The sequence below is a fragment of the Pongo pygmaeus genome, chromosome 16, assembly GCF_028885625.2.
Source record: "Pongo pygmaeus isolate AG05252 chromosome 16, NHGRI_mPonPyg2-v2.0_pri, whole genome shotgun sequence".
Taxonomy (NCBI): Eukaryota; Metazoa; Chordata; class Mammalia; order Primates; family Hominidae; genus Pongo; species Pongo pygmaeus.
Genome location: NC_072389.2, coordinates 54,819,145 through 54,845,212, shown reverse-complemented (window position 1 = coordinate 54,845,212; position 26,068 = coordinate 54,819,145). Strand labels below are relative to the sequence as shown.

Sequence of the window (26,068 nt, the reverse complement as noted above, 5' to 3'; positions counted from 1 at the left end):
ACTTTGGGGGATAAGAAAGGCTTGATGGACAAAGTGACTTTTAATTTGTTATTTGAAGTAAGAGTTAAATAGGCCAAGAAAGGATTGGAAGAAGAGGGTTTGGGAAAGGGAGACTTCTAGGCAGAAGGAAGAATGTAGGCAAAGTCTCTAAGGCGAAAAGGAGAAAGGTGTGGTCTGGATTAAAATTAGTTTGTCTAATGTTGAATACATTTTGAAATCACAAAGAAACTACTAAAAAATGTGATTTTTATCTATTAGAAACATCCAAACATTTAAATTTATTTTAACTATATAACTAGTTAACTTTTTAAAATACTTTATCAGCAAGAACATATTATATTTTTGGCTCTGGATTTATTATAGAGGCTATCCATGATAGCCCAAAATATCTTGGAACTCTTTTAGGAATCTGAAATGAGGACCTAAAGCAAGATTCATGTGGAGTTTTTCTCTAGGGCTAGTGTATAAGAGGGAAGTCTATTACAAAATTTGGTTTGGAGGCTAAGAACTTAAACATTTATGTGTGTCCCTTTTCAAAGTGGAGGGATGGTACAAAGTGAGCATTTTATGATATCTTACTGCTCTGAAAATGATAATTTAAATAGAGTATCATTTTATTTAAGTAAATTATTTGTAAATATTATGAACAGTCTAGTGAGTTTATGCCAATGAACAATGTTAATATTACTTTATTAGAAAATGCAAGAACCTCCAAAGAGCATTGAAGAATTCTTAAAGTTTCAAAATTGGGTGAGTAGAGCATCTTATTTTATGTGCCAGTACATCATTTTAAAATATCAGTTATGGAGATTTAGAAGGCTTAGAATAAACTTTAAGACTAGAAATTTCAGAAATATGTTTCAATGAGGAAAGTGTGTATATAAATAATTATGTCCTTTGAGTAGGCTCTATGTTGTAGTCTTTCCCTCTTGTCAACATTCTATTCTTTTTCACATTAAAAAAATTCTAGCCCTATACAGACATTTCTATATACTTTTGTTAATGTAAGATTTTTGTCTTATGTATTTACACCTTAAAGAATATCCAACAGTTATGCTTACTTACCTCATTTATTTATGCATCACACCTGAGACAGGTAATTTGTAGAGGTGTTACATCAATATTCCTTGATTATTGAATCAGAGTGAAAAATTCAAAATGTGTTTTCATGTTGAAAGTTCAGTTTCCATTGTTATGTATAATTACTGACTTCGCCTGGGGTTATTGGACTTGCTAAGTCTTCCCTTGGATCCATGCACCTGCAAGTGTGAAGGTCATATTTGTTTTGCATTGAGGAATGTCAAGTAAGGGCCAGAATAAAGATGTCAGTATAGAAAACAGAAAAGGTGGCTTTTTAATGAGATATGTTTGTATTTTGAGTGGATTGGAATATAAATAATTTACATTTATTTATGCTTAAATGTAAATAGTATTCGCTATGATTAAACTGCTAACAAAGTAGTTTCAGAAATATCTACTTTTAAATATCTATCTTCTGTTTTTATATTTGTTTAGATAAGTTTTTTTTTTTTTACTTTCAATGTTTTGGGAAAGGATTGCGCTCAGATGAAAACATTCCTAGTTATAAAAGTTTACTTCAGTCATATGGTGTATCTAAGTATGTTGAAATACTTTTGGAACAAACTTTTTGTAACTATTTTGATTTAAATAATGATACAAATGTGCTGCAGCCTAATGACAATGTTTAAGGACTTTTTAATGTTTTAAGTTAAAATTAAGCTAAATTCAGCAAATAATGGAGACTGTATTATTATACATGTTTGAGGACCTATGATTTTAAATAAAAAATTCTAATTATTTGAAGTAGTAAATATGTTACCCCTTTGCTTAAATTGAGAATGATACCAATCAAATCAAGATAATGGGTTTATGCCAGCTCTTCACTAAATACAGGGTAAAAATCAAATCAAACCATGTCTTATTAATAGTATGTCAGTAGTATCATCTTTGTATGCAAAGGATATACTTATATTTGTATTCAAAGGCTATATTTATAGCCTTCAAGTTTTATCAGGTAGCATTTGATAAAACAACATATCCATTTGTATCATTTTGTCATTTATAGGTTTCTCTGTAAATCTTTTCTTATTGTCTGAATTTCCCAACCAAATACTCATATTCTGTAGTTATTTTTTATGGTTTGACTATGTTTATACATTGCCAAACTATTGGATATTTGAAAATATTCAGGAATAAAATGACTAGATGTTTAATTTTTTGTTTGCTATACAAAGTATTTGTCTAATAGACAATGGTAGAAAAGTAGTGACTGCCATGAATTCATTTAAGAAATATTTTTGAACACCTGCTATGTGCCAGGCACATAGATGCTTAGGATATATCAGTGAATAAAAACAAGCAAAGATGCCTGCCCTCATGGAGCTATTATTCTTTTAGAATTGAATCATATTGTTAATCCAAGCTCTGCTGTTAACTAGCATTATAATAGTACTTGCAACCTACATGTTAGCTACTTGTTTCTCTTGTCTTCTACTTAATCTTTTATCATATCATCTAAAGTCCTCTCTTTTTTGCCAGTTCCTACCATTTCTATCTTTTTTGGTAATTTTAATATTTTATATCATCTACTCCTCTCTTTCACCTCTTCCTATCTCCTGTTGTACTTCTGTGTATCTTTTTATCTTCAATTGTTTTTATCCTCTAATTTCTCTATTGATCATTTCCCACATTCCCTTCACTCCATCACAATTCTATTTCTAGTTTTATTTTTATAAAAATATTTTTATGTTTTATTTTTATAACATCTTCTTTTTCCACTATTGTTGTATCAGTGTCAGCTCTCTTACTTATCCTATTCATTCACTCATTTAGTTATTTCTGTTCACTACCCACTATTTGCCAAATATTTTTCTGGGCACTGGAGTTACAGCAATGAACAAAGACAAAAGATTCTACTCTTAAGGACTCTACATTATCTTCCCCCTTTTTGTCTCATTTCTCTTTACTGTCACACTTTAAAAAATTCTTTTTGGTTCTTCAAGTACTAAAGTGTTGATTCCAATTTCTTCCATATTTATATATTATACTTTTGATTTTTCATGTTATTTATTTCTTATTACCTTTTTTCTGTGTCCATGCAACTTTTATCTGGTAGAACTTTAATTCGTCTTCTCTTAGTTCATCAATGTTAATTTTTGTTAACAGGCCTGTTAGATTTGTAATCTATGTCTGGAGAGTACTCCATGCTATGATTTTTCTTAGAGAATCAAAATTATTTTATGATAGAGAAAATGATTATTTCAATCCCATTCTCTTTTTTGAGGGAATAGCCTGATTTATTTGCTTATTTGTTTATTCATTTATTTATTCATTAATCCATTTAAATCCTTATATCAAAGCTTAATATAAAGGAAAAAGAGCTAAATAATAATCACTTTTCCTACTAATTCTAGTCATGCTTATTATTCCTTACCTTTTGTTTGATACTTCAGCATTGTCTCTTGGGCTTTGGGATGTGGGTGAAGACTTACCCATACATTCAATAAAAAAAATTCCTCTCTAAACTCCACGAGAGCCCTTTTGTCTGTCTACTCTCCCTTCTCCATCTCTAGTTTTGTATTAGCATATAATAATTTGTGCTTCTGCCACTGCCAAAGTTAATTGCTATAATTAAAATAAACATAACAAATACATAGCCAATTCTTGCTTCACTGACCCTGTTTTAAATAAGATAAATGTTCTTCTTACTTATCACTAAGGACCACAGTGCTATAATGTAGAATTTAACTCCTTAGGGAACAAAAACTTCTAGTCCAATTCTTTTGTTCTTTTGGGATTTGAATACATTTATTTACTTTTAATTAATATAATCACCATAGACTCTGGATGCTCATACTCTAGTAGTAGTGTTGATTTTCTTTCTGGCAGTATGAGCTGCCTGACAGCTAATCTGCCTGTTAGCTGCTAGTTGACTCGATTTGCCTTTTTAGGTCTGGCCACAAAATTTATTTTTTAGATAACACTCTATTCAAGAGGTATCTTATTGAAGGCAAAATATAAAGGAATAAGGAAGGAAAGTAATAGAGAAATGAGATGGGGAAAATAGATTATGATCTGCTGCAAGATATGATCTACTCCAAGATAATCGTCTGGTATCCATTTAATAATACAGCCACAAAGAATTAAAAGAATTTAAAAATCACCTTCTTTATATTAATGGCTTTGGGACACAAGTCTATCCCTTGATTACCTTGGTAATGTAGAGAAGACAGAGTCTCATCAGCCTTGTGGAATTTTTGGAAACTTTATTCAGCTCATAATATTTCAGTATCTTGGGGAAAAGGATTGTGATATCACAAGTCTGACATAAAGAATACATTTTCATAAAGATTTGTACATATTATAACATCTTTTCAAATTCCTTTTAGACTCTTCCTTCTCCCTCAACTCCCTTAACAACAGCAACACATGACTCATAAGGACTGTGTTTTCAAATGTGGCTGCCATTCTAAATTGACAGTGTTGGTCTTCAGGGATTTTACCCTGTGAGCTTCTCTTATTCTTCAAAATCTTTTAAATTTTTGACACAGTTTTCCAGATTTAAATGCTGGAAGACTTTCCCAAGTGGCTATGCATCTTATTTAAGATACACATTTACAGGATTTGGAAGAGGGCACTTAGGTATTTATATAGCACTCTTTTTTTCAAAATGACAGGGGGACCTTTTTGGAAAAGTTTTGCAGTGTTAAGCACTAGGTATTATTTTCATATCTTACTATTAACACAGTTAATAAATGAACACATGTATGATGAGTTTAGGATTGCTTTTAAAGGAAGAAAAAAGGAGATGGAACAGACCAAGGTGGGTTTGAAATTTCTGATCTGCAGACCTCAGATTTCTTCCCCTTAAGCTAAGGCCCCAGTATATTTTACCCAAACTCCATTGCGGAGTTCCATCCTACACAAGTCTCCCACCATTCCGAAAAGTATTCTCTTATTCATAAACTTTTAATTATGTTGACAAACTTTCTTTGTTTTGCTATTATTTGATTATATTAAAAGATCTTGTATTTAGATTTGCAAATATTAATGTTGTGGTTCCACTTCCCTTCTCCTTCTCTTCATTTCCCTTGTTTCCCTTTCATTCCATCTGCTTCCTTTCCTAAACAATTTAGTATTAAAGCCATTTGGTGGCCAAAACAAGGCAGGCTTCCACATTGAGAAAGAAGGGTTTGCTTGGTGGCCCAGAGTAAGATTTCTGAGCCCAACAATGGTGAGGAGGATGTCCATGTGACATCACAGGTATCAGAATCCAAGGGAATGATGATGATATTCACACATAAAGGGAGAAGAGGAAGGTAGCCTCACTCTGATGTGGGAGGTCAGAGGTCAAGTGGGGGTAAGGAGGATGTCCTCACAGAATTGGCAACCTAACATGGGATATTAGAGCCCAAGTAGTATGAAAAGGATATCCACGTAGGGAAGAGTCTGGGAGCAAATATGAGAGATTGGTTACATAAAAGGATTGATCAAATAAGTAAATATATTAAAGATAATGGTAGCTACATTTTCAATTATTAGGGATGGCAATTATAATATGGAAAGAGAGAAAACTAGAATGGTTAGAATTGGAATTAGAAGCATCAGTGTGAACTCATGACTTTGAATATATAAAAGTAAAAAAAAAAAAATACTTAAGAGGAATGACTCCAGCAAGATGGCAAAATAGCCTTTATCCCTTTGCAGAAATATCAATTTGAACAGCTATCCTTGCAAGAAAAATACCTTTACAAGAGCTAAGGAATCCAGGTGAGATATTACTAGCCTTCACTATATGGGAGTCCTAGGCGTAGCACAGAAATAAGAAAAGATACCTTGAAGAGGTTAGGAAGGACATTTTCAAGTTACCAAGCAAGGGCAGAACAGTGTAGAGAGAGATACCTTTCATGTGGGAAAGGGAAAGGAGAATGAAGTGAGCACATCACTTTGCCATGGACCGCAGCAAGAGTACTGTGCAACCCCACCCTCCACAGCCCAAAGCTCCAGGCCAGCACCTGTAGACCCAGTCTCCAGGTCCACTCCAGTGGCAGGATAGCTCCCACAGCCCCAGGCTATCCCTCTCAGACTCAAACTCCAGCTCCATGCCAGCCCCTTGGATTTTTGATTTTAGGCTACCACATGAGGACCCAGGCTCCAGGCCCACTCCAGCACCAGGCTGCTGCAGGCTCCAGGGCAGTCAGACTTCAGGTCCACTCCAGTGTACTCAGGACCAGGTCTGCACAAGTAGACCCCAGCACCAGGCCAGCCCATGGCCCCAGGCTCCAGGACTGCTCCTGAGACCTAGGCTTAAGGCCAAACCCCACAAGTCCAGGAACCAGGATATCCCCCAAAACAGATTCCAGGCCCACCCTAGCACCAGACCAACCCCCACTTCAGTGTCAGGTTGGCCCCTGTGGACCCAGGCTTCAGTCCTGCCTCCACAGATTAAGTGTACAGGCTGCACCCAGTGGACTGCTGTGCCAGGTCAACATCCCTTAAGCCTAGGACTCAGGACCACTCCGGTGGACCCAAGAGGTAATACCACCTAAGGGAACCCAGAGGCCCAACCCCATAAACCAAAGCACAAGGCTAGCCACTGTGGGCTCAGGTAACTGAACCAGATACCAAGTCAGCTTACCTGACAATTCCAGCAGGAAGTCCATGGACTCCACCAGGCTAGCCTGCCTACATTTTCTGGGTGGGCTGACAGGTGAAGGGCTTTTGTGCTGAAGCCAGCCCCCAGAAGAGGCGCCTGTTCTTCAAATGTGCAGACATCAAAACAAGGCCACAGAGGTCACAAATAGTCAGGGAAACATGACATCACCAAAGTAACAAAATGAAGCATCAGTTACCTAAAAAAATAGAGATCTACAAACTGCCTGATGAAGACTTTAAAATATCATCTTCAAGAAGCTTAGTAAACAAGAGAACACAAAGAAAATAAGGAAAACAATAAAGGAACAAAAGTAGAGTCTTATAAAAGAGATAAAAAATCATGAAAAATCCACACACAGAAATTCTGGGAGCTGAAGAACATAAAGATTAAACCAAAAAAATTCCATAGAAAGCTTCAACAGCAGATGTGATCAAGCAGAAGAAAGAATAGGGGTACTCAAAAACAGATCATTTGAAACTGCTGTCAGAGGAACAAAAACATAGAATGAAAAATAGTGAATAAAGCCTATAAGACATGGGACATTGTCAAGTGAAACATACTACATAATAGGAATTCCAGAAGGAGAAGAGAAAGAGAAAAGGGTAGAAAGCTTATTTAAAGAAAGAATGATAGAAATATTCCTAAACTGAGAGAGCAAAATAAACAGCAGGATCCATGAAGCCCAAAAGACACCAGATAGATTAAGACAAAGAAGAAATCTTCCCCAAGATACATTATAATGAAATTCTCAAAAGTCAAAGATGAGATAATTTTGAAAGCAGCAAGAAGAAAGTTGTTTATTATATACAGGTATAAGATTATAAGCAGATTTATCAGCAGATACCTTGAAATCCAGGAGAGAGTGGGATGATACGAAGTGCTGAAAAAAAAGAAAACTGCCAACAAAGAATTTGATAACCTGGCAAGGCTCTCCTTCAAAAATGGAAGTCAAGATAACAAGTTTTGCACACATGGAAAAAGTGTTGGGAGTTTATCACCTCTAGATGCTAAAGGGAGTTCTTCAAGTTCAAATGAAGAACACTAACTATAAAAACATTAAAGTATAAAACTTACTATAAATGTAAGAATATAGTCAAAATCAGAATACTGTAATAGTGTATTGGTAGTATGTAAATTACTTTTAACTCTATTATAAGAGTTAAAAGGCAAAAATATTAAAAATAGCTATACATCAAACTGAATTCAACAAAACATTAAAAGTATCATTCATCATGGCCAAGTGGGATTTATTCCAGGGATGCAGGGATGGTTCAACATACACAAATCAGTCAACGTGATATGTCATATCAACAGAATGAAGGACAAAACCCATATGATTTCCACTGATGCTGAAAAAGCGTTTGATAAAATCCAACATTCCTTCAAGATAAAAATCCTCAAAAAACTGGATATAGAAGGAATGTACTTTAACATAATAAAAGCTATATATGACAGACCCACAGCTAGTAACATACTGAATGGAGAAGAGCTGAATGCCTTTCCTGTAAGATCAGGAACACAACAAGGATACCCACTTTCGCCACTATTATTCTAACTTTCACCGCTATTATTCAACCATAGTACTGGAAGTCCTAAGTAGAGCAATCAGACAAAAGAAAGACATAAATGGCATCTAAATTGGAAAGGAAGAAGTCAAATTCTCCTCGTTTGCAGATGATATGATCTTATATTTGGAAAAACCTAAAGACTTCATTGAAAAACCCTCTAGAACTGGTAAAAAAAATTCAGGAAGCTTGCAGGATACAAAACAACATACAAAAATCAGCACTTCTATATGCCAAGAGAGAAAAATCTGAAAAAGAAATTAAAAAGTAATCCTACGTATAGTAGCCAAAAATAAATGAAATACCTAGGAATTAAATTAACCAAAGAAGTGAGAGATCTCTGCAATGAAAACTGTCATGAAAGAAATTTAAGAGGACACCAAAACATGGAAAGATATTCCATGTTTATGGATTGGAATAATCAATATTGTTAAAATGTCCAAACTACCCAAAGCAATTTACAGATGTAATGCAATCCCTACCAAAATACCAATGACATTCTTCACAGAAATAGAAAAGAAAATCCTAAAATTTATATGAAACTGCAAAAGACCCAGAATAGCCAAAGCTATTCTAAGCAAAAAGAGTAAAACCAGAGGAATCACATTACCTGACTTCAAATTATACTGCAAGCTGCGTTAACCAAAACAGCATGGTACTGGCATAAAAACACATATACACCCATGGAACAAAATAAGAGAACCCAGAAACAAATCCACGCACCTGCAGTGAACTCATTTTCAACAAAGGTGCTAAGTACATACATTGAATAAAGGACAGTTTCTTCAATAAATGGTGCTGGGAAAACTGGATATCCATATGCAGAAGAATGAAACTAGACCCCTATCTCTTGCCATATACAAAAGTCAAATCAAAAGGGATTAAAGACTTAAATTTAGGATCTCAAACTATGAAACTACTACAAGAAAACATTGGGAAAACTCTCCAGCACATTGGTCTGGGCAAAGATTTCTTGAGCAATATGCCTCAAGCACAGGCAACCAAAGCAAACATGGACAAATGGGATCACGTCAAGCTAAAAAGCTTCTGACCAGCAAAGGAGACTACCAGTAAAGTGAAGAGACAGCCCATAGAATGGGAGGAAATATTTGCAAATCACTCATCTGATAAGGGATGATTAATAACCAGAATATATAAGGAACTTAAGCAACTCTATAGGAAAACTAATAATCTGATTAACAAATGGGCAAAATATTTGCATAGACATTTCTCAAAAGGAGACATACAAATGGCAAACAGTCATATGAAAAAGTGCTCAACATCACTGATCATCAGAGAAATGCAAAGCAAAACTATAATGCCATACAATTTCACCCCAGTTAAAATGGCTTATATCCAAAAGACAGGCAATAACAAATGCTAGTGAGGATGTGGAGAAAAGGGAACGCTCGTACACTGTTGGTGGGGATGTAAGTTAGTACAACCACTATGGTGAACAATTTGAAGGTTCCTCAAAAATCTAAAGATAGAGCTACCATACCATCTAGCAGTCCCACTGCTGAGTGTATACCCCAGAGAAAAAAAATCAGTGTGTCAAAGAGATATCTGCACTCCCAGGTTTGTTGCAGCACTGTTCACAATAGCTAAGATTAGGAAGCAATCTTAAGCGTCCATGAGCTGATGAATGTATAAAGAGAATGTGGTACCTTTACACATGGAGTACTATTCAGCCATAAAAAAGTGGGAGATCCTGTTATCCACACAACATAGATGGAACTGAAAATTATTATGTTGAGTGAAATAAGCCAGGCACAGAAAGACAAACATTGTATTTCTCACTTATTTGTGGGTTCTAAAAATCAAGACAATTGAACTCATGGAAATAGAGAGCAGAAGGAGGGTTACCAGAAAATGGGAAAAGGAGTGGGAGGATGGTGGGGAGATGGGGGTGGTTAATAGGTACAAAAATATTAGTTAGAAAAAATGAGTTAGACCAAGTATTGATAGCACAATAAGGTGAGTATAGTCAATAATGATTTAATTGTACATTTAAAATAACTAAAAGAGTATAATTGGATTATTTGTGACACATAGGATAAATGCTTGAGGGGATGGATTCCCCATTTTTCATGATGTGATTATTATGCATTGCATGCCTATATCAAAACCTCTCATATACCCCATAAATATATATACCTACTATGCATCCACAAAAATTAAAATTAAATTATTACAATAATTTGATAATGGATACAGAATATATATAAAATGTAAATAGTGAAATCAGTAGCATAAAATGTGAGGGTGGGAGTTAAAGTGTAGAGTTTTTGTATGTGGTACATATGAAGTTGTTATCATCCCAAAATATAACATAATAACTGTAAGATGTTTTATGTAAGCCTTATATAACTACAAGGAAAAACCTTGTGTACATACACAAGAGATAAAGAGAAAGGAATCAAAGTGTACCACTATTAAAAAAAATCATCAAATCACAAAGGAAGAGAGGAATAGAGGAAGAAGAGAATGAAGTTACTATTAGGTTGGAGCAAAAGTAATTGTGGTTTTTGCCATTAAAAGTGGCATTAAAAGTGATGGCAAAAACCGCAATTACTTTTGCTCCAACCTAATACAAAACAATCAGAAAACAGTGAACAAAGTGGCAGTGTTAAATTCTTTTTTTTTTTTTTTTTTCTGAGACAGAGTCTTGCTCTGTCACCCAGGCTGGAGTGCAATGGCACAATCTCCGCTCACTGCAACCTCTGCCTCCTGGATTCAAGTGATTGTTCTGCTTCAGCCTCCTGTGTAGCTGGGATTACAGGTGCACACCACCACACCCAGCTAATTTTTGGTATTTTTAGTAGAGATGGGGTTTCACCATGTTGGCCAGACTGGTCTTGAACTCCTGACCTGGTAATTCGCCCGCCTCAGCCTCCCAAAGTGCTGGGATTACAAGTGTGAGCCACCACGCCCGGCCTGGCAGTAGTAAAGTATTCCATGTCAATAATTGCTTTAAATGTAAATGGGTTAAATTCTTTAATCAACAGATATAAGTGGCTGGATGGATTTTTTTTTTGGAGATGGAGTCTTGCTCTGTCTCCCAGGCTGGAGTGCAGTGGTGTGATCTCAGCTCACTGCAACCTCTCCCTCCTGGGTTCAAGAGATTCTCCCTGCCTCAGCCTCCTGAGTAGCTGGGACTACAGGCACATACCACCACACCTGGGTAATTTTTGTATTTTTAGTAGAAATGGGGTTTCACCATATTGGTCAGGCTGGTCTCAAACTCCTAACCTCGGGTGACCCACCTGCCTTGGCCTCCCAAAGTGCTGAGATTACAGGCATGAGCCACCATGCCTGGCCGGATTTTAAAAAAAAAAAGAAAGAAAGAAACAGCTATATGCTGAATACAAAAGACTCACTTTAGCTTTAAGGACACACATAGACTGAAGGTGAAGAGATGATTAAAATAAATTTATGCAATGGTAATAAAAGAGAACTAGGATAGCTCTACTTCTATCAGATTAAGTAAGCTTTAAAGTCAAAATCTTTTAAGAGAGACAGAGGGTATTCATATAATAATAAAAGGGTCAATTTGCAAAGAGTGTCTAACAATTGTAAATATATATGCACCCAGTGTCAGAACACCTAAATATATGAAGCAAATATTAACAGAATTGAAGGGAGAAATAACAGCAATACATTAACAATAGGAGACTTTAAGGCCATATTTTCAAAAATGGATAGATCATCTGGAAAGAAAATTAATAGGGAAATAGAGGACTTGAACAACTCTCTAGACAAAATGGTCCTAACAGACATATACAGATCATCTATCCAAAAGCAACAGAATGCAAATTTTTCTCAAGTACACAAAGAAAATTCTCCAGGATGGATTACATATTGGGCCACAAAACAAGTCTTAACAAATTTTATAAGACTGAAGTCTTATCAAGTATCTCTTCTGACCACAATAATATTAAACTAGAAATCAGTAATAGGAGGAGAACTGGAAATCGAACAAAATGCTCTTGAATAGCCAGTAGATCAAGGAAGAAATCAAAAGGGAAATCAAATTATCTTGAGATAAATGAAAATGGAAATAATGTACCAAAACTTATGGAATGCAACAAAGGATTTCTAAGAGGCAAGTTTATAGCAATAAATGCCTACATTAAGAAAAAAGTCTCAAATAAACAATCTAACTTATATCTCAAGTAATTAGAACAAGCAGAACTAACTAAGCCCAAAGTCGGTAGAAGGAAGGAAATAACAAAGATCGGAGCAGAAATAAATGGAGAGACTGGAAAAACAATAGAGATGATCAACAAAACTGAATTGTGTTTTTTGAAAAGATTAACAAAACTGTCAAATCTCTAGCTAAACTAAGGGAAAAAAAGAAGCTTTAAAGATTCAAATAAATAGAATCAGAAATGAAAGAGGAGACATTGAAGTTGACACCACAGAAATATAAATAATTATAGTAGGCTACCATGAGAAATTATATACAAATAAATTGAATAACCTAAAATAAATGAATAAATTCCTTGAAACATACAGCCTACCTTGACTGGATCATGAAAAAATAGAAAATCTGAACAGACCAATAATGAGTAAAGAGATTGAATCAGTAATTGAAAACCTCCCAATAAACAAAAGCCCAGGACCCTTTAACTTTACTCATGAATACTACCAAACATTGAAAGAAAAATTAATATCAATCTTTCTCAGATGCTTCTGAAAAATAGAAGAGGAAAGAATACTTTCAAATTTATTTTATGAGGCTAGGGTTACCCTGATACTACAAGGACACTAAAAGAGAAGAAAACTGTGGACCGTTATCTCTTATGATGAATACTAATGGCAAAATCCTCAACAAAAACAAGCGAACCCAATTCAACAGTACATTAAAAGGATCATATACCATGATCAAGTAGGATTTTATTCATGGGATTCAAGGACGATTCAACATATACAAATCAATAAATGTGATAAACCACATTAGCAGAATAAAGAATAAAATCATTATCAGCTCAACAGATGAAGAAAAAGCATGTAACAAAATTTAGCATTGCTTCATGATTTTAAAAACTCTCAGCAAATTAGGTACAGAAAGAATGTACTTTGAGATTATAAGGACCGTATATGAAAGCCCACATCTAACATCATAAGCAATAGTGAAAAATGGAAAGGTTTTCCTCTAAGAACAGAAACAACACAAGTATTCCCACTCAGCACTCCTATTCATTATGGTATTGAAAGTTCTCCTAGAGCAGTTAGAAAAAAAAAGAAACAAAGCATCCAAATAGGAAAGGAAGAAGTGAAATTGTCTCTGCAGATAACATAATCTTGTATATACAAAACTCTAAAGACTCGAGAAACTGTTAGAAATACTGAATGAATTCAGTAAATTTGCACAACATGGAACCAACATTCAAAAATGAGTAGTATTTCTAGGTACTAGCAATTAACTATTTAAAAAAGAAATCAAGAAAACAATCTCTTTAACAATAACATGAAAAAATACTTATGGATAAATTTAAAGAAGGAGGTATTGGCATGTAGCTTTTTTTTGTTGTCTTTTCCTAGTTTTGGTATTAAGGTGATACTGGCTTCATAGAATGATTTAGGGAGGATTCCCTCCTTCTCTGTCTTTTGGAATAGTTTCGGTAGGATTGGTACCAATTCTTCTTTGAATGTCTAATATAATTCAGCTGTGAATTCACCATGTCCTGGACTTTTTTTTTTGTTGGTAATTATTTATTACCATTTCAATATTACTGCTCATTATTTGTCTGTTCAGAGTTTCTATTTTTTTCCTGGTTTAATCTATGAGTGTTGTATATTTCCAGGAATTTATCCATCTCCTCTAGGTTTTCTAGTTTGTGTGTGTGAAGATGTTCACAGTAGCCTTGAATAAACTTTTGTATCTCTGTGTTATCAGTTGTAATATCTCCCCTTTCTTTCCTAATTGAGCTTATTTGGATCGTCTCTCTTCTTTTCTTGCTTAATCTCGCTAATGGTCTGTCAGTTTTGTTAATCTTTTCAAAGAATTTAACCAGCTTTTTGTTTAGTTTATCTTTGTCTTTGTTGTTTCAATTTCATTTAGTTCTGCTGTGATCTTATTTCTTCAGCTGGGTTTGGGTTTGGTTTGGTTTCTGTTTCTCTAGTTCCTTGAGGTGTCACCTTAGATTGTCTTCTTGTGCTCTTTCAGGCTTTTTGATGTAGGTATTTAATGCTGTGAACATTCCTCTTAGTACTGGTTTTGCTGTACCTCAGAGGTTTTGATAGGTTGTGTCAGTATTATTGTTCAGTTCAATTTTTAACTTTCCATCTTGATTTCATTGTTGACCCACCGACCATTCAGGAGCAGGTTATTTTATTTCCAGGTATTTGCATGGTTTTGAGTGTTCTTTCTGGGGTTGATTTCCAATTTTATTCTATTGTGGTCTGAAAGAGTACTTCATGTAATTTTGATTTTCTTGAATTTATTGAGACTTGTTTTGTGGCCTGTCACATGGTCTATCTTGGAGAATGTTTCATGAGCTGATGAATAGAATGTATATTCTGCATTTGTTGGCCAGTATGTTCTGTAAATATCTGTTAAGTCCATTTGTTGTAGGGTATAGTTTAAGTCCATAATTTCTTTGTTGACTTTCTGTTTTGATGACTTGTTTGGTGCTGTCAGTGGAGTATTGAAGTCCCCCACTATTATTGTGTTCCCATCTATCTCATTTCTTAGGTCTAGTAGTAATTGTTTTATAAATTTGGGAGCTCCAGTTTTAGGTGCATATATATTTAGGATTGTGATATTTTCCTGTTGGACTAGTCCTTTCATCATTATATAATGTCCCTCTTTGTCTTTTTTAACTCTTGTTGCTTTAAAGTTTATTTTGTCTGATATAAGAATAGCTACTCCTGCACTTTTGGTGTGAATTTGCATGGAATATCATTTTCCACCCCTTCACCTTAGGTTTATGTGAGTCTTTATGTGTTAGCTGAGTCTCTTGAAGATAGCAGATACTGGGTTGATGAATTCTTATCCATTCTGCCATTCTGTATCTTCTAAGTGGAGCATTTAGGCCATTTACATCCAATGTATTGAGATATGAGGTACTATTCTATTCATCATGCCAGTTGTTACTTGAATACCATGGTTTTTTTTTTCTTTGTGTTATTGTTTTATAGGCCCTGTGAGATTTATGCCTTAAGGATGTTCTATTTTGTTTTGTTTTGTTTTCAAGATTTGTTTCAAGATTTAGAACTCCTTTTAGCAGTACTTTTAGTGATGGCTTGGTAGTGGCAAATTCTCTCATTGTTTGTTTGTCTGAAGAAGACTTTATCTTGTCTTCATTTATGAATCTTAGTTTTGCTGGATATAAAATTCTTAACTGATAATAATTTTGTTTAAGGAGGCTAAAGATAGGACCCCAGTCTCTTCTGGCTTATAATGTTTCTGCTGAAAAATCTGTTGTTAATCTGATAGGTTTTCCTCTATAGGTTACCTGATGCTTTTGCCTCACAGCTCTTAAAATTCTTTACTTTGTTTTGACTTCAGATAACCTAATGACTGTGTGCCTAGGTGATGATTATATTGCAATGAATTTCCTGGATATCCATTGAGCTTCCTCTGTTTGCATGTCTAGATTTCTAGCAAGGCAGGGAAGTCTTTCTTGATTATTCCCTCAAGTAAGTTTTTGAAACTTTCAGATTTCCTCCTCAGGAATACCAGTTATTTTTAGGTTTGGTCATGTAACATAATCTCAAACTCCTTGGAGGCTTTGTTCATTTTTTAAAAAATTATTTTTCCTTTGTCTTTGTTGGACTGGGTCAATTCAAAAGCCTTCTTGACTTTGAGCTCTGAAATTCTTTCTTCTACTTGTTTGATTCTATTGCTGAAACTTTTCAGTGTGTTTTGCGTTTTTCTAAGTGTGTCTTTCATTCCAGAATTTGTGATTTTTATTTATGATATGTATTTCTCTGGAGTTTTTTGGTCCATATTCTGTATTTATTTTTAATTCCTTCATGTTTGTTTTCACCTTTCTCTGGTGCTTTCTTGAGTACAAAATTCAGCATCCCTTCATGATTAAAACCCTCAGCAAAATCAACGTAGAAGGGACATACCTTAAGGTAATAAAAGCTATGTCAAACCCACAGCCAACATTATACTGAACAGGAAAACGTTTAAAACATTCCTTCTGAGAACTTGAACAAGACAAGTATGCCCACTTTCGCCACTTCTATTCAACCCAGAACTGAAGTCCTAGCTAGAACAATCAGATAAGAGAAAGAAATAAGGTCATCCAAATAGGTAAAGAATACATCAAACTGTCACTGTTCACTGTTGATATGATTATATACCTAGAAGATGATAAAGACTAATTTGAAAAGCTCCTAGATCTGATAAATGATTTCGGTAAAGTCTCAGGATACAATATCAATGTATATAAATCAGTAGCACTGCTATATACAAATAACAACCAAGCTGAGAATCAAATCAGGAACTCCACCTCTTTTGCAATTAATTAAATTAAATTAATAAAATATAAAATAAAATTAAAAATACTTAGGAGTATGTCTAACCAAGGAGATGAAAGACCTCTACAAGATAAACTATAAAACACTACTGAAAGAAATCATAGATGACACAAACAAATGGAAACACATCTCATGTTCATGAGTGGGTAGAATCAATATCGTGAAAATGACTGTACTGCCAAAAGCAACCTACAAATTCAGTGCAATTCCCATCAAAATAACATAATCATTCTTCAGAGAACTAGAAAAAACAATCCTAAAATTTATATGTAACCAAAAAAATGCCTTCATGCCCAAAGCAAGACTAAGCAAAAAGAACAAATCTGGAGGCATTATAATACCCAACTTCAAACTGCACTATAAGGCTGTAGTCACCAAAACAGCATGGTACTGGTATAAAAATGGGCATATAAACCAATGGACAGAACAGAGAACCTTTAAATAAAGTCAAATATTGACAGCCAACTGATCTTCAACAAAGCAAACAAAAACATCAAGTGGGGGAAGGAAACCCTGTTCAACAAATGTTGGTGGGATAATTGGCAAGCCACATGTAGAAGGATGAAACTGGATCCTCATGTCTCACCATATACAATAACCAAATCAAGATGGATCAAAGACTTAAGTCTAAGACCTGAAACCATAAAGATCTGAAGATAATATTGGAAAAACCCTTCTAGACGTCGGCAGAGGCAAAGACTTCATGACCAAGAACCCCAAAACAAATGCAACAAAAACCAAGATAAATAGATGGGACTTAATTAAAGTAAAAGTCTTCTGCACAGCAAAATAAATAATCAGCAGAATAAACAGACAACCCATAGAGTTGCAAAAAAGTCTTTGTAAACTGTGCATTGGACAAAGGACTAATATCCAGAATCTACAAGAAACTCAAATCAGCAAGAAAAAAAGGAAATAATTCCATCAAAAAGTGGGCTAAGGATATGAATAGACAATTCTCAAAAGAAGACATACAAATGGCCAAAAAACCTATGAAAAAATGCTCAACATCATTAATTATCAGGGAAATACAAAAACCACAATGCAATACCACCTTACTCCTGCAAGAATTGCCAAAATTAAAAAATTTTATATATATAGATAGATAGATAGATAGATAGATAGATAGATAGATAGATAGATGTGGATATGGCAGAAAGGGAACACTTTTACTCCGTTGGTGTGAGTGTAAAGTAGTACAATCGCTATGGAAAACAGTATGGAGATTCCCTAAAGAACTAAAAGTAGATCTACCATTTGATCCAGTAATCCCACTATTAGATATGTACCCAGAGGAAAAGAAGTCATTACATAAAAAAGACACTTGCACTCACATGTTTATAGCTGCACAATTTGCATTTGCAAAAATATGGAACCAGCCCAAATGCCCAATCAACAAGTTGATAAAGAAAATGTGGTGTACATATACCATAGAATACTACTCAGCCATAAAAAGGAACCAAATAATGGCATTTGAAGCAACCTGGATGGAGTTGGAGCCATTATTCTAAGTGAAGTAACTTAAGAATGGAAAATCAAATATCGTATGTTCTCACTTACAAGTGGCAGCTAAGCTATGAGGACACAAAAGCATAAGAACAATACAATGGACTTTGGGGACTTGGGGGAAGGGTTCGGGGGGTGAGGTACAAAAGACTACACATTGGGCACAGCGTATACTGCTTCGGTGATAGGTGCACCAAAATCTCAGAAATCACCACTGAAGAACCTATTCATGTAATGAAAACCACCTGTTCCCCCAAAACTATTGAAATTAAAAAATAACAAAAATAAAATAAATAAAATGCAGATTCTGACAGCAAAAAAATTTTTAAAAATAAGGAGGTAAATGATCTATATACTGAAAAGGCTGAATGGGAACAGCTCCAGTCTACAGCTCCTAGCGTGATCGATACAGAAGACGGGTGATTTCTGCATTTCCAACTGAGGTACCTGCTTCATCTCATTGGGACTGGTTGGACAGAGGGTGCAGCCCTCGGAGGTGAGCCAAAGCAGGGCGGGGCATCACCTCACCCAGGAAGCACAAGGGGTTGGGGCATTTCCCTTTCCTGGTCAAGGGAAGCCATGACAGACTGTACCTGGAAAATCAGTACACTCCTGCCCAAATACTGTGCCTTTCCCACGGTGTTAGCAACTGGCAGACCAGGAGATTCTCTCCTGTGCCTGGCTCAGTGGGTCCCCAAAGCACGGAACTTTGCTCACTGCTGATGCAGCAGTCTGAGATCAATCTGCGAGGCTGAAGCCTGGTGGGGGGAGGGGTGTCCGCCGTTGCTGAGGCTTGAGTAGGTAAACAAAGTGGGCAGGAAGCTTGAACTGGGTGGAGCCCACTGCAGCTCAGCAAGGCCTACTGCCTCTATAGACTCCACCTCTGTGGGCAGGGCATAGCTGAACAAAAGGCAGCAGACAACTTCTGCAGACTTAAACATCCCTATCTGACAGCTCTGAAGAGAGCAGTGGTTCTCCCAGCATGGCGTTTGTTCTCTGAGAATGGACAGACTGCCTCCTCAAATGGATCCCTGACCGCCGTGTAGCCTAACTGGGAGACACCTACCAGTAGGGGCCAACAGACACCTTATACAGGCAAGTGCAACTCTGGGACGAAGCTTCCAGAGTAAGGATCAGGCAACTATATTTTCTGTTCTTCAATATTTGCTGTTCTGCAGCCTCCGCTGGTGATACCCAGGCAAACAGGGTCTGGAGTGGACCACCAGCAAACTCCAACAGACCTGCAGTTGAGGGACCTGATTGTTAGAAGAAAAACTATCAAACAGAAAGGAATAGCATCAACATCCACAAAAAGGACATCCACACCAAAACCTCTTCTGTAGGTCACCAAAGTTAGATAAAACCACAAAGATGGGGAGAAACCAGAGCAGAAAATCTGAAAATTCTAAAAACCAGAGCACCTCTTCTCCAAAGGATCACAGCCCCTTGCCAGCAATGGAACAAAGCTGGAGGGAGAATGACTTTGATGAGTTGACAGAAGTAGGCTCTAGGAGGTCAGTAATAACAAACTTCTCTGAGCTAAAGGAACATGTTCTAACCCATCGCAAGGAAGCTAAAAACCTTGAAAAAAAAAAAGACAAATAGCTAACTAGAATAAATAGCGGAGAGAAGGGCTTAAATGACCTGATGGAGCAGAAAACCATGCCACGAGAACTTCATGACATGTGCACAAGCTTCAATAGCCAATTCGATCAAGTGGAAGAAAGATATGGAATCAACCTAAGTGCTTTTCAACATAAGAATGGAAGAAGAAAATGTGATGTGTGTGTGTGTGGCTGTATATACATAGAACACATTTTCTTTGTACACGCACACACACACAAAATAGAATATTATTCAGCCTTAAGAAAGAGGCTGGGCGCGGTGGCTCATGCCTGTAATCTCAGCATTTTGGGAGGCCTAGGCGAGCAGATCATGAGGTCAGGAGTTGGAGACCAGCCTGACCAACATAGTGAAACCCCATCTCTATTAAAAAATACAAAAATTAGTTGGGCATGGTGGCACGTGCCTGTAATCCCAGCTACTTGGGAGGCTGAGGCAGGAGAATCGCTTGAACCTGGGAGGCAGAGGTTGTGGTGAGCCAAGATCGTGCCACTGCACTCCAGCCTGGGCAACAGAGCAAGACTCCAAAAAAAAAAAAAAAAAAAAAAAGGAAGGAAGGGCCAGGTGCGGTGGCTCACGCCTATAATCTCAGCACTTTGGGAGGCTAAGGAAGGACAGAAGAAAGGAAGGAAGGAAGGAAGGAAGGAGGGAGGGAGGGAGGGCGTGGTGGCTCACACCTGTAATCCCAGCACTTTGGGAGGCTGAGGCGGGCGGATTATGAGGTCAGGAGATTGAGACCATCCTGGATAACACAAACCCCATCTCTACTAAAAATATAAAAAATTAGCCAGGCATGGTGGGGGGCGCCTGTAGTCCCAACTACTCTGGAGGCTGCGCCTGTAGTCCCAACTACTCGGGAGGCTGAGGCAGGAGAATGGCGTGAACCCAGGAGGCGGAGCTTGCAGTGAGCCAAGATCACACCACTGCACTCCATCTGGGTGACAGAGCGAGACTCTGTCTCAAAAAAAAAAAAAAAAAAAAAAAGAGAGAGAGAAAGAGAAAGAAAAGAAAAGAGAGATCTCTCTATTTTTGACAATGTGGATGATCTTGGGGGACATGATGCTATGTAAAATAAGCCAGGCACAAAAAGGCAACTGTGGCATGATCTCACTTATAAGTGGAATGTATAAAAATGGAACTCATAGGAGCAGAAAGTAGAATGGAGTCTTACTGGGGCTTGTGAAAGAAAGGGAGAAATGGATTAAAGGGTGCAAAGTTTCAGACAGGACAGATAAATTTGGGGATCAATTGGTCAGCATGATGATTACAGTTAGTAATAATGTATGGTGTACTTGAAAATTGCTAAAAGAGTAGATCTTAAATGTTCTCAACACGTAAACTCTGTGAGGTGATGGGTATGTTAATTACCTTTTTGGCAATCATTGCACAGTGTATACATTTATCGAAGCTTCACATTGCACACCATAAATATTTACAATTTTAATTTGTCAATTATACTTTAATAAAACTAGAAAAAAATGAAAATAAGTTAAAATTATCTCTTCTAATCTTCCCCCTTCCCTTCCCCACAGATATTATGGAACTGTCATAGACTGAAAGGGACCAAAGAGACATGAAGCCAAAACTTAACATTTTTATTCTGAACTAGATTCTTTTGCTATAAAGGGCATAATTGGTTCCACTGAAACTTGAATAGAGTCTTTGTATTAAATGTAAATAATGTATCAGTGCCAATTTCCTGATTCTAATGGTTGCATTTATTACGTAGGAGAATGTTTTTGGTTTTTGGAAATATACACTGAGGTTTTAAAGGATGATGGGCTATCATATAAGCAAATTATTCTCAAATGATTCAGGAAAATAGTTTTAGTAAAGCACTTGTAACTTTTCTGACATTTGTGATTGTTTCAGATTTTTAAAAAGTGATAAAAAAAAATGCTGTGGAATAAAATCTCAATTATAGCTCATTGGTTTTGAACTCTATTATTTAAATTCATTAAAAATGACTTAAGCTATATTCTCTCTTTCACATTTTTTGCAGGATTATTGGCCAAGGGAAATCCATTTTAGAGATGGTGATAAATGGTCATGCACTCTGAAAAAAATAAAAGAAGATAGTTCATTTGTTTCAATTTATACACACCTATGGGAAAGTGTTCCTCGAATATTTGAAGCACTTTTGATCATGGAATCAAAATTAAAGGAATATTCACTTATTTTGCAAAACCACACCTCTAAAATATTTAAGTGGAAAAGCATGATTTCTGAGACAAGTGAGCCTTATTTATTTTTATCTTTTATAGAAATGGAGTCTCACTATGTTTCCCAGGCTGGTCTCCAAATCTTGGCCTCAAGTGATCCTCCTGCGTCACCCTCCAAAAGTGTTGGAATTACAGGCATAAGCCAGTGCACCTGGCCAGTCCTTATTTTTTGTGTTAGTAAAGCAATGGTCAGTTGTCTCTGTGTGTGTGTGTGTGTGTGTGTGTGTGTGTGTGTGTGTGTAATCTCATAAAGAATGAAATTATAAGGTATAAATTTTAAAAATATTTTATTTTAAAACCTCTTCATTTCAAAATGGTTCAATACAGATTTTTTTTAGTTGAACATAAATATGTGGTTTCAAAGGAAGTATTACTAAAACAAAGCCTTAAAACAGTTGTTAAACTGTTAAGCTTTTGTTAAATTGGAGTGGAGGTACAGAGTATTAGGAAAACAGGGGAGCAAGATTGCATCAACTAATATTCTTACTAGAAACAAACATACCAGTAAGGGTCAGGATAGAACAGAAATATCTAAAACTGAAAGTAAAAGGGGTGATAGTTAACCTATATGGGCTCTCAGGCTAGTTTGTAGGAGTAGCTGGTATTCACTATGGAATAGCTGAATGAATGACAAAGCATACAGCAAGTAATGATAATTTTTACTTCTTTTCAATATTTGTATAACATTTTTCTTATCTAATTGTATTAACATTTCCAGAATAGTTTTAAATACTTATAATTATTCTTGTCTTATTCTTGATTTAATGGGCAAATTTGTCATATATATAAGTCTTGAAAATGATACTAGTTGTACTTTTAAAGTATTTTTAGGTATTAGATTCATATGTTATTTTGGTATTTAATATTCTTTTTTGAACTTAGATTTGTGTAATTCTGAAGATGTGTTTAAATACACTTCTATTAAATTAACTTTTTTAAAATTTTCATATTTAAATTGTAAATTTTTTAAATTTTATATATTTTTTAATGTATAAAAGTTATATATAGCTTCTGTGTATGTATATATAAATACACACACATATATATAGCTTGTATACACACATACACACAGACACCCGTGTGTGCATATAAATTCATCTTGTAATGAAATAAAATACCCACAAGTAAACAAAGTATGAACATATCCTTTCATATCTTCCGTTTTTTAAAAAAGGTAATTTATATATATATATATATATATTGTCCTCAATATGTAGATATCAGGACTTGGATTCAAGTCTATCTGGGTTATCTGACTTCAGAGCCCCCCATATTGTCTCACTGGGCCATGCTCCACAGTACTGCACTTTATTGAAATTAAGGTGACCATGAAACAACCAAATGTAAGTGGCTGAGCTATTTGAAAAATGTGGACTTTTTTAGGAGAAGGGATTGACATAAAACTTTAGACATAGGGGTAAGTGCCACAGACATGTTAGTTGGAACGTGATATTTCAGAAAAAGGAAACAGAAGATATACTTTATATAATAATTCCAATTATTCATTCAGCTAACAGTGTGTATTAACATATACTTATCAAAATTGCTAGTTGATTTCATTGAATAATTTTGTGTATAATTTGTTTAAAGTATTTAAAATTTTGTTTATTTTTAGAGGAGGTACATATGTTTAATATATGTACTGTGAATTCGTATTTTCTTAAAGGTTCTTACAGAAAATTGGAACGATATGGGGAATTTCTAAAGAAGTACCATAAGAAAAAAAAGATAATGGTATGGTATCTATGTTTTTATCATCTTTGAAAGTTGGATTTTCACAGAAAATATAAACACTACATTTCCACAGATGAGCACTAATAACATTTTTGTAAATGTCCTTTTAGTCTACTGTTAGCAGTCTATCTCTATGTTTTAAAGATAGCTGCACTTACCTTCTTTTCATACTCAATATTACTGAGTATTGGCATCTTCACATAACTGCAAGTTATTTGAAGACTTATTTCAAGGTATACTATTACGTTTTTTGGTTATTTAATAATTTATAACATACTTAGTAGTGCTGGTCCTATATCAGCCCTCTTATTTTAGAAAATTAATAATTCTTTTTGATGACCTTTACTTTGCCAATTTTAAAAAATCTTTTTGAGATTTTGATAAAAATGGCAAGTCTTTTGAATTACTTTCAGATACTTAGTCTTTTTAAAAATATGTTCTAAAATTATATAATGTTAGAGCTAGAAAAACTTTGTATCACCATTAGTTTAGCCACCTCATTTTAATACTTTATTTTTAAAAATTTAACTTTTATTTTCAGTTCAGGGTTACATGTGCAGGTTTGTTATATAAATAAACTTGTGACATGCAGGTTTGTTGTACAGATTGTTTTGTCACCCAGGTATTAAACTTAGTGCCCATTAGTTATTATTCCTGATTTTCTCCCTCCTCCTACCATCCACCCTTCAATAGGCCCCAGTGTCTGTTGTTCCCCTCTATGAGTTCATGTATTCTCATAATTTAGCTCCCACTTAAAAGTGAGAACATGCAGTATTTGTTTTTCTGTTCCTGCATTAGTTTGCTAAGGATAATGGCCTCCAGCTGCATCCATATACCTGCAAAGGACATGATCTTGTTGTTTCTTAGGGCTGCATAGTATTCCATGGTGTATATATACCACATTTTCTTTATGCAGTCAACCATTGATGGGCATTTAGGTTGATTCCATGCCTTTGCTATGTGAATAGTGCTGCAGTGAACATATATTTGCATGTGTCTTTATGGTAGAATGATATATATTCCTTTTGAGTTCTTTCAGAAATTATCAAACTGCTTCCCACAGTGGCTGAACTAATTTATATTCCCACCAGCTGAGTATTATAAGCATTCCCTTTTCTCAGCAACCTTGTCAGCTTCTGTTATTTTTTGACTTTTTAATAACAGTTATTCTGACTGGTGTGAGATGGTATCTCATTGTGGTTTTGACTTGCACTTCTCTAATGATCAGTGATGTTGAGCTTTTTTCATGTTTGTTGGCTGCATGTATGTTTTCTTTTGAAAAGTGTTTGTTCATGCCTTTTGCCCACTTTTTAATGGGATTATGTGCTTTTTTCTTATTAAGTTCCATGTGAGTTTTGGATATTAGACCTTTGTAAGATGCGTGGTTTGCAAATATTTTCTCCCATTCTGTAGGTTGGTTGTTTACTCTGTTGGTAGTTTATTTTGCTGTGCAGAAGCTCTTTAGTTCAATTGGATCCTATTTGTCATTTTTTGCTTTTGTTGCAGTTGCATTTGGCATTTTTGTCATGAAATCTTTGCCCATACCTATGTCCAGAATGGTATTACCTAGGTTGTCTTCCAGGGTTTTCATAGTTTTGGGTTTTACATTTTGGTCTTTAATCTATCTTGAGTTAACTTTTGTATAAGGTGCAAGGAAAAGGTCCAGTTTCAATCTTCTGCATATGGCTAGCCAGTTATCCCAGCACTATTTATTGAATAGGGAGTCCTTTTCCTATTGCTGGTTTTTGTCAGCTTTATCAAAGATCAGATAGTTGTAGATATGTGGCCTTATTTATGGGTTCTTTATTCTGTTCCATTGGTCTATGTGTCTGTTTTTGTACCAGTTCCATGCTGTTTGGGTGGCTGTAGCCCTGTAGTTTATAATAGTTTGAAGTTAAGTAGCATCCCCCAGCTTTGTTGTTTTTGCTTAGGATTGTCTTGGGTATTTTAGCTCTTTTTTTGGTTCCATGTGAATTTAAAAATAGTCTTTTCTAGTTCTGTGAATAATGTGATTGGTAGTTTAATAGGAATAGCATTGAATCTACAAATTGCTTTGGGCAGTTATGGTCATTTTAATAATATTGATTCTTCCTGTTCACGAGCATGGAATGTTTTTCCATTTGTTTGTGTCATCTCCGATTTCTTTTTTTTAATTTTATTTTATTTTATTATTATACTTTAAGTTTTAGGGTACATTTGCACAATGTGCAGGTTTGTTACATATGTATACATGTGCCATGTTGGTG

General features: G+C 35.4%; 1 protein-coding gene across 13 annotated transcripts in view; it reads left to right on the top strand.

The window, feature by feature from the left end:
* The window catches only part of FAM227B (family with sequence similarity 227 member B), a 290,230-nt gene that overhangs the window by 9,103 nt on the left and 255,059 nt on the right, over positions 1–26,068 (top strand). For all 13 annotated transcript variants that reach the window (XR_008494152.1, XM_054451200.1, XM_054451199.1 and 10 more), the window contains 3 exons: positions 697–750; positions 21,869–22,100; positions 23,755–23,822. Coding sequence is in view for 12 of the 13 variants with exons in the window: in XM_054451200.1 (XP_054307175.1) it covers positions 697–750; positions 21,869–22,100; positions 23,755–23,822 (354 nt within the window). In the remaining variant the exon portion in view is untranslated. The remainder of the gene's footprint in view (positions 1–696; positions 751–21,868; positions 22,101–23,754; positions 23,823–26,068) is intronic.